Raw genomic sequence first — 9417 nt, 5'->3', positions numbered from 1 at the left:
CGTCTGTACACCCAGTGGCTGCCGTGGGACTGAAGAGGAGGGGCCGTGCTCTCCTCTGTACACCCAGTGGCTGCCACGGCCAGTGCACAGCAGGTACTCAGAACACTGTGCTGCTCAAAGAGCCCAGTGAGGTGGTCCAGAGTTAGCAAATGAGAACAGGACTGAAGATGGTGTGAATGAATGGCAGTGGGTCTAGTGCATATGTGCATGCTGCCTCTGTGCCAGAACCCAGATCAGGGCTGTCCTGAGAATGGCACAGGTTAGACTCTAGATACCCTACCGGGGGTGGGCAGGGCTCACCCAGGGTGTCCAGGAAGGTGCTGGGGCCGCTTGGGTAGGAGCTCTGTGGTCCCCTTCAGCTTCTGCAAGCAGGCACGGGCCGCAACATCTTGCTGAAACTCCTCTTCCTCACTGGGGGGACCGAGGTCTGTGAGAGTAGGAAAGATAATAAGGAACAGGAGCAGGAACTCTCAGTAAGACCTGCCCCCATCACTCATCTCCAGAAGGCTGGAGCACCCCTTTCCAAGGACCCCCTCAATCAAAGGACCTTCCCAGACAACCCCTGCCCTACCTCCCGCCCATGTTCCCCACCTTCCTGATCCATGGGATCACCAGGGGCCCCAGTCCCCTCGATGGGCAACTTGCTGGCTGTGGCTGGCTCCTTCTTCACCTTCCTAGCTTTCTTCTGCTTAAATTCTTGCAGGTCCCACTCCAGGTCCCAGAGCCAGGGGTCTTCTTTGTACCTACAGAGCCAGTCCACTAGGGCAGGGCTAAGGCTGAGCCGAAGGCTAGGCCTCCCACCTGCCAGTCCCCTGCCTAGATCCTGCCCACCCAAGGCCTGGCTACCTCTCTCCTGAGAGCAGCTGGCAGGCATCATTGGCCAGGTCCATCAATGACTTCTTCATCTCTCGCTGGAGCTCCTCATAGGTGCCCTGTGCCTCCACCAGGTAACGCTCCCAGTTCTGGTTGACAGGCAAGTAGGAGACACCCATCTCCAGCATGCCGGCCAGAGTCACCGGGTGAGGACACCTTGGAGGCAAACACCAGGAGCTGCCATAAATGACCACAGGACGCAAGACTTTGTCCCAATCCCTGAGCTGCTCTAGCAAGCTTCAACCGAGCCACCGACATGGCATAGCTCAAAAGTCAAACAGAAAAGGGATTAAATCCCAGCTCTACTGTCACTCATCCCTAAGTCACCCCATCTCTCAGAGCCTCAGTTCTTTCATCTATCAAATGGAAACAGTACATCCCATCCCCAGGGGTAATGTGGGAAATACAAATGGCAAAAGTGAAGATGCCTGCAACACATGGCCTATGTGCCAGGCCCTGTACTACACATCCCATACATGAAAAACATCACGCACGAACCTCACAACTTGCGCAGTAAAACACAGGTGACCTTAAACAACACAGGTCTGGATCATGCAAGTTCACTTACACACTTATTTTCTTCTGCGTTACCCACCCGTGACAGCAAGACTATCCACCCCGCCCGCCCCAGCCTACACAACGTGAAGACAAGGATGGAGACCTTTATGATGATCAACTTCCGCCTGATGAATAGTAAACATATTTTCTCCTCATGATTTTCTTAAAACATTTTTTTCTGGCTTAAGAATAGAGTATATAATACATTCAACATTCAAAATATGTATTCATTGTTTATGTTATCACTAAGGCTTCCGACCAACAGTAAGCTATTAGTAGTTAAGTTTTACGGGAGTCAAAAGTTATACCCAAATTTTCCTTCCTTTTTTTCCTTTCAATATCTTTGGTACAAATATACCTGAATTTTGATCTACACAAGGGCCATGTCAGAAGATGGACTCCTGAGTAAACATAAGCACGATGTACGTGAAACCCTTGGCTCAGGATCTATTTCACAGAAGGTGTGTGGTAAACCAGGGCATGCACAGGAAACACAGCAAAGCCCCATGGCCCTCTTCCCGGGGCCTCTGTAGAAATCCAGAGCCCAGGGCCCAGATGGACACCACTGGACAGAGGGCTCCATTCTTTCTGCCTAGAAAAGCTAAGGTCCCCAACCTGAGAAAGAACCAATGCCACCTGATTACAGCGGGCCGTGGGACCAGGAACACTGACTCCCAGAGATTCCCACATGGGCTCCCCCTCACCTCTCTAAGAAGAGTGGTAGCTGCTGCTGAAAAACTTCATGGGTGGCCCACACATCCTGGGCACAGTACTGCATCAGGTCCTGGCAAAAGGTGACAAGAACGTGCAAGTTGGGTGGCCATCCCAGAACCACCACCAGGTCTCAGGATCAGGCCTGGCAGCTAGGGGTGTGCCACAGCCCATCTCCCCAGTCCCCTCCAGCAGCACCATACCTGGAAGTTCTCACGAATGTCCTTCATGCTGCCCTTCACAAACAGCTCTCGAGGCTCCTTTTCTAAGTGAGGCCCCCCTACATAGAGGCTGTGCACCTCTGCCAGACTGTTGACACTGCTGATGTTCAGCCAGTCCCAGGATGAGATCTGGGGAACCAGAGAAAGGGACAGGCAGATCAGCTTGGCCTCAGGCCAGACGGGCTGCTGAGGGGGTCCCAAGCACCGTGTTCCTGCCCACCCACGGTGTACTCTCACCACTGGACCTCCTCTGGCTTTCCTCTGGGACTTTTGGTCTTGCTTTGTGAGGCGCTGGGCCTTGTGCTTGCCCTGCTTGGCTGCTATCCACAGACCGCGCTGGAAGCTGCTAAGCCCTGAGATGGCCATGTGCATGCTCATGGTGTCCAGGAAACGCATGCGGGAGCCCTGAGGAGGAGGAGGAGGAAAGGAGGGAGGCTGCAAGTGTGGGGCCAGCTCACCACTCCCTAATGGTTTGGACTTCCGGCCTTACCTCAGCTCTTCAAACAGCTTCCCCTCCCGGCACACAGCCTCCAGCACAAAATACAGAATCCTCATGCTTGTGCATGCTTGCCCCACCACCTGTAAGGGGCCTGCCTTCCCAAATCCTAGCTATCCTTTAAGATGCAGGCCTGGTTCAATCCCAATGTGCAAGTCCTTCCCAGCTTCCAGCAAGAGCTCTGAGCAACTTGGGGACAGAGGGGCCAAAACAAAGCTTTCAGGGCTATCTGGTCTAGCCCCAACCTGCCACTCAAGAGCTCTGTGGCCCCAGGCCTGTGAACAAGGCTATCTGAGCTATAGGCTAAGGTTGTTCTCCCCTGCCTGGACTATCTCCTAGGGCTGTTGTAAAGATACAACAAAAAAACACTTCATAAAATTAAGAATTGCCACGACTAGCCAGGTATGGGGGCTCATGCTTGTAATCCCAGCACTATGGGAGGCCAAGGCAGGTGGATCATGAAGTCAGGAGTTCGAGACCAGCCCAACTGGCATGGTGAAACCCCATCTCTACTAAAAATATAAAAATTAGCCGGCCATGGTTGCAGGCGCCTGTAATCCCAGCTACTCAGGAGGCTGAGGCAGGAGAATTGCTTGAACCTGGGAAACGAAGGTTGCAATGAGGCGAGATCACGCCACTGCACTCCAGCCTGGGAAAGAGCGAGACTCTGTCTCAAAAAAAAAAAAAAAAAGAAAGAAAAAAGAATTTCACTAGTATACACCAGGCAGAGTGCTAAGTGTCTGACACGCAGGCATTATTCCAACCCTCCTATTAATCCCATGAGGTTTCATTCTTTCAGTCTAGAAAGCTAAGACTGAGAGATGTTAAGGAGCTCACACTAGTCTTCACTGGTTAAGGTAGGAGCCCAGGCTGTAGCTCAGAACCTTCAAGACCCACACTAAGCTCTAAAATGCCGCAGAGAAAAAGGTCATTATTACTCTCTGAAAACTTAAATCCTACACCAGGCTTTCCTGGGGATATAAACAGCGAGGCAAAGACCAGAGGCATAGCTGGTCAACAGACGGGCCTTGTGGCTGCAGCAAAGGCAATAGAGACACTTGCCAGGAAAACAGAGTCTTCCCTAATCACTGAGACAAGGGCTCCTCCCAGGAAAGCAGTGCCTTCCCTAACCACTGAGACCAGAGCTCCTGGCCCGTCCCATGCAACCCATGCCAGAACCTTCAGCTGGCCCCAGGAACCTTACCTGGATCAGGTACTGCTCCCTGACATGGGCTCGGTCAAAGGAGACGTTGTGCCCCACCACCAACTTCTCCTGCCAGTCTCTCTGGGTGGGGCCGCTGGCACCAGCAGGGATCTCCAGGGGGATCAGGTCAGCCGGCGACAGCTGGCTGGTCCAAGAGTAACGCTCTTCCACCAGCCGCCGGCTGCACCAGGAATACCTGAGGGAGGCGAGAGGCAGGCAGGTTCACCATGGAGACATTAAACTTCCACAACACCCACGACACACCTACCACATGCCAGGTCATATACTGGCAGCTGGGGACACAAGTGACACCAAAGGGTGCTCCTAACTCCAACAGCTACAGGTCAGGTATGTCGGGCAAGGGAGGGGGAAGGGGGTGCTGGCGGGCAGGAGCTACAAGAGCTTCTTTAAACTTCCACACATAAAAAACGAAATACTAGGCTACAAAACCTACATGCAGGTATTATAGCCTGGGCCACTGAGGTGTTTGCTAGGCCCAGTGTTCACTGGGTCTGCATCCGGCTCTGAGGTGTTTTATAAACATGCTCAACCCCTCGTGTCTATAAGCACAAACCAGCTACTGCTCAAAGTGCTAGTAAAGGAGAGAGACATAACAACAGAACCCAAGGTGGAGACTTTTTAAATTGAAGTGGCGAAAAAGACAAATGCTGCACACATGTACAGGATGAATCATCCCACTGCTGAAAAGATTCTGGGGGACAAAGAGCAAATCACACACCTTGGAGAAGAAACTACTCTCAGTGAGAGACCAGGGAAAAGTGCTGGAATGAGAAAATGTATGCACATGTGACAGGGTGGGGGTGGAGGGATAGGGGATGAGTGCTGCCTGCTGGGGGGCCAACACCGATTCTGGAAAAGGTGCAGTTTGCTCCGTCCATGAGGCTAGGTGTGGGGGAATGGTCACTGGGAAAAGGCCTGTTGCAAACCACAGACTGTTCTTAACAATCAAGGCTCACTCAGCATCACAGTGAGTGATGAGGCCGCATGTGGACAACACAGCTACAAAGGAGCTCCTTGCAACCTTTATGGAAGGGAAGAGGAGTATCTGCTTCAACAGATTCAACACATATAAAACGAACTTCTTTCAAAGAGAAAGCAAAAAGAGGTTCCTAGTTTTAAACCTGGCAACATCTAATTCATATTCCACATGGTGAAAATAAGCCAAGAGACTGAAAGAAACCCACTCCCAATTTTTAATTCAGCATGTCAAAGCCCTTAAAACACCACAGACAAAAAGGCTAAAGAATACCAAATAGCTGAGGCCATGATGATAACAGGGACTTTAGTTACATTAAAAAGCCACACTGGTGTCAAGATGCAGCCCTACAGCTGTGCATGAAGCCATCTTATTTATTATACGCTTATTTGTGATTAAAGAGGCGGCGGCCAAATTTATGATGAGTAGGGATTCATGCCATTAATGCTAGTTTTCCTGTCAATCTTACATAAACACTGACGGCCAGAGAGATGTCCCTCTAGGCTGATAGCCAAAGCCCCTACTCACAGCCTTTGGGGCGCTGCCCTGGGGGAGGCTCATAGCTGACGAAGGCTTTTCCCTCCCACTCGAAATTGTAGGCTGGCCCAGGACCTAATGCTATACAGTTAAGGGGCAGGGGCATGCCCGGGTTCAAAGTAGACTGCTACGAGGGCACCACTGGGACCCCACCCGCCCACCAGACTCCCAGGAGGAAGGTCCCAGCATCAGCCCAGGCCAACTAAGCAATGCCCCGAGTACCACTGGCAAGAATGGAATGAGAATGAGGGCAGAGAGGGAAAGGCAGAGAGGGAGAGGGGAGTAAAAGGAGAGAAAGGGAGGAGGAGGAAGAGAAAAGGGGACTTTAGGTAACTTGGCCAAAAATGACCAACAGATCAAAAACACATCTTTCTTGTCCCTGGTTTCCTAATTTTCTTTCAGCCACCAAAGCCTACTTTATCTTTTCAAATGATGGCCGGTATTCCCCTTTACTTTGACCATCAAGTTACATATCATAAATAGTGTGATTCTCATTGCAACTGGAACTCAATCAATGTGGAATCATCCAGTTTTGCTCTTTTCAGCCATTAATGCCTACCTTATCTATTTAGCCATGTTTTCACCATTTTCAACTGCATATTTAACATTTCGCAGCTTTCTTTACAAAGATGTAGCTTCCAATAGGAATAAAGAAACTGCCAACTTTTTTTGCTGGCCATGCCTGAAAGCATTAAGGTTGTAAATAGTATTTTAATCCTGGAATGAAGAATAAAAAAAGGGGAGAGACAGTACTGCCATCATTGTTTGAAAAAGAAACTTGGGTAGCACTTAGAAAGTTATTTAAAAAGAAAAGAGAGATTGGATATACTTGTTTGGGACCAAAATGCCTGCTTGGAAGGCTGGGGGAAGGAAGCAATGCTTCTCAGCTAGGGGTGGTCAACCAGAAGCCACCTCAAGGGGCATCTGGAAACATTGGGGGTGGGGCTTGGTCTGGCGTTTTATGGGAAAGTCTCGGGATGCTAAATGTCCTATACTGCCTGGGACAGTCCCACGAAAAGGAGCTTTCTACTGCTCAAAATAATCAATAGCTCCCCAAACACAAACACTGTTCAAATGACTGACAACTCAGACCTCCACTAACTTCTCATGACGCTATCAGGGGAGGGGCAAAGGCACCAAATCATGGTGACCTAAGTGGCCTCTGCAGGTCTCATGTACAGCGCTCTGTGATTCTCTGCACCGCCTTTACTGCCTGACACGCACTTGGGTATCTGCTTACTGCCTGTGATCTTCCCACCAGAAAGTGTGTCAGTCCCAGAGAAGCAGGGGTCTAGTCTGTTTGATTCACACCGGCAGTCCCTACTTGAGCACCCAGCACATACAGGACCTCAGTAAAGTTTCACCGAAACGAACTCTTCAGCCGGGCCCCCATGCCTGCGTATGTCCCCAACCGCGCCCCCTACTTACCAGGCCGAGGGGGATATGGCCACCGCCAATGTGGGGCAAGTTCCCTCTGCCAAGCAGACCTCCACGTCGAACACCAGGGCCCGCTCCTCGGGGATGGCCACGGGTACGGCCTCCCCCTCGGGGCCGTACCGGGTCCAGCCCTCCGCCCAGGCCCAACTCGGGGGCTGCGGGGGCAGCTGGGCCTGCAACAGCGAGTTGGCCGCCTCCAGGTAGGGCAGGCTCTGCTTCTGGGCCAGGAGGCGGAAGTGCTCGTCCAGGTTGTCCCCGTAAAGGGACGGCAGGCGCAGCTCCACGTCGGGCAAGGGCGCGGCTGGCTGCCCCCAAAGCCCGTGCTTCTGCAGGTGCTCGACGCTGCGGCGCACCGCGGCCTCGCCGGGCATCTCCCCTCCTTGCCCGAAGATTTGCTCGTGCAGCCCTCTCGAGAGCATCTGGATATGCAATGGGTTGTGCCGCAGCTGCCCGCCCTCCGAGGATGGCACTTGCGGCGGCTGCTGCTGCGGCTGCTGCCGCCGCTGCCCGTCGCTGGGGTCGGACGCGAGGACGGAGCTGGAGCCCCAACGCCCCGGAGCTGGAGCCAGCCCTGGCCCGACGGTGGCGCCGGCGGCCACCTTCCTCCAGAGCAGGCGGCTCATGGTTGGTGCAGGGACCCCCCCGCTGGGAGTCAGAACACCTGGCTTTGGGCTCCAGCTTGGCTGCTCTTACTGGCTGGAAGACGTGGAGAGAGACACGTCCTGTCTCCGCTCTCCAGTCAGTGAAATGGGCTTGACCATGCCTGCCTTCCACCCCAAATCCTAAAGGAGACAGAGGAGATAAAGCGTTATTTTCCATATAGGTAACAGGTGTGTTCACAGTCAATATTCCTTGAGCCTTTACTGAGTCTCCGGCCCTGCGCCAGGGGCTTCAGGTACATTTTCTGTTGTTAGCTCTCAAAACTTGGGAAACGTCAATACCCCGCCTGGGGAAACGAGTCAACGCAGCTCCGTCGGTGACCCACGTGGGGAAGCCGAGGGCAGCGAGTAAGGGCGCAGACTCGAACCCGCTTCTGGCTCTCTGGAGCTGTGCGACCTTGGGCAAGCTCCTCAGGCCCCGACATCCTACTCCGTGAGATGGGGTTACGAATTTCACCTGTCACGCAGGGCTGCTGTCTGGGTGACACAGGAGCCTATGTCGCGCGGCCCTGCTCCAGGCAAGCCCTCTGCAACCCAGGGCTACCATGACCACGACAGGCGCGGCCCGAGGGCCTAACGTCGAGAACGGCCGGGGCCCGGATTCGAACCCCCAGGGTGGGCCGCCGTCTCTTGGGACCCCGACCCACGCCCAGACTCCGGCCCAGCCGGCCGAAGGCGGCCACCCCCCCTGCGCCCCGCCGCCCGCCCGCACCCGACAGCGCCGCCGCGGTGCGCCCTGGGACCAGCCGCCGCCCTGTTCCGGGCCTCGCTCCCTGACTGGAAAGGGAGGGGCCGCGCCGCCGCTCAGCGACCCGGCCTCCCCGCCGCCGAACCCGCCGGAAACCTCGGTCCGTACGGTGCTTCCCGGCCTGCGGTTCCACGGGCCCCGAGTCCACGGCGCAGCGTCCCCCCCCGCGCGGCCTACGCAGCCTCGGGTGGCGTGTGGCCTCCGCCCGGCCGGTCTGCCTCGCTGGCAGCCGCAACTTCCCGTCTGCGCCCGGCTTGGTCCCGCGGCGGCCCGAGAGGCAAGCTTGAGACTCCCAGCGCGACCAATAGGAGGGCCGCCAATGGAGTGATCCGCCCGCGGGGGGAGAACGGGGACTTCCGGGTGGGCCCTCCCCGCAGAAGGCTGCGAACCAAAGGCCAATCTCCCCTTCTCAAGGAGTAGGTGGGTTAGTCCCAAGCAAGCCCGCTGGCGAAGGAGATATGTTATGAGTCGCGCAAAAGACGCTGTAGGCCGCGTGGCCTAATGGATAAGGCGTCTGACTTCGGATCAGAAGATTGCAGGTTCGAGTCCTGCCGCGGTCGTGAGTCAATCGGAAATACCTTTTAGTTTATTCACCGCTAAGAATGAAGTATTGGAAGAGTACGGGAGTAGTTGCTGATTCTCACCCCACTTCAAACATGTGAGGACGCCAAGATCCGCGGAAGTAAAGACTCCCCAATATGCCCAGCAGGTCCCTGCGAGATTGCCCGCCTACGTGTCTCAGCACAGGCACTTTTCTAAAATGTACCAGGTCTCGGGCAGCCCGACGCTGGTGAGGGATAGGGGAAAGGGAGGAGCATTCTATACGGAAGAGTTAATCTATACACTCAGCAGATGGATGGCAAGGGTTGGGGCTCGCAGCTGAAGCGAGTCTCCGTCCCTCGCCCAGCCCGTGCTGCCTGCTGGTCCGGAGCAATTCTGATTAGTAAAAACGCTGCTTTTCTTGGGACCCGAATCT

The 9417-nt window shown here is 54.3% G+C and overlaps 1 protein-coding gene and 1 non-coding gene across 5 annotated transcripts in view; one reads left to right on the top strand and one right to left on the bottom strand.

Annotated features, from left to right (window-relative positions):
• POLG (DNA polymerase gamma, catalytic subunit) overlaps positions 1-8724 on the bottom strand; it is a 19413-nt gene extending 10689 nt beyond the window's left edge. For 3 of the 4 annotated variants that reach the window (XM_017517557.1, XM_017517572.2, XM_037734731.1), the window contains exons 1-9: positions 8538-8708; positions 7026-7816; positions 4064-4259; positions 2601-2768; positions 2346-2492; positions 2136-2215; positions 847-1029; positions 592-743; positions 301-427 (exon numbers count right to left, since the gene is read on the bottom strand). In XM_017517557.1, the coding sequence (XP_017373046.1) occupies positions 301-427; positions 592-743; positions 847-1029; positions 2136-2215; positions 2346-2492; positions 2601-2768; positions 4064-4259; positions 7026-7657 (1685 nt within the window). In that variant the 5' untranslated portion in view covers positions 7658-7816; positions 8538-8708. Of the gene's footprint in view, positions 1-300; positions 428-591; positions 744-846; positions 1030-2135; positions 2216-2345; positions 2493-2600; positions 2769-4063; positions 4260-7025; positions 7817-8537 lie in introns of all 4 variants that reach the window. The other variant, XM_017517562.1, reaches the window with a different exon arrangement.
• A 204-nt stretch (positions 8725-8928) lies between these two features.
• On the top strand, positions 8929-9001 carry TRNAR-UCG. Its single transcript has one exon. It is a non-coding gene; the product is annotated as a tRNA-Arg (tRNA).
• The last annotated feature ends 416 nt before the right edge of the window (positions 9002-9417 follow it).

Source organism: Cebus imitator, unplaced genomic scaffold, assembly GCF_001604975.1.
Source record: "Cebus imitator isolate Cc_AM_T3 unplaced genomic scaffold, Cebus_imitator-1.0 Scaffold19, whole genome shotgun sequence".
Taxonomy (NCBI): Eukaryota; Metazoa; Chordata; class Mammalia; order Primates; family Cebidae; genus Cebus; species Cebus imitator.
This window is presented reverse-complemented; position numbering and strand designations above follow the sequence as displayed.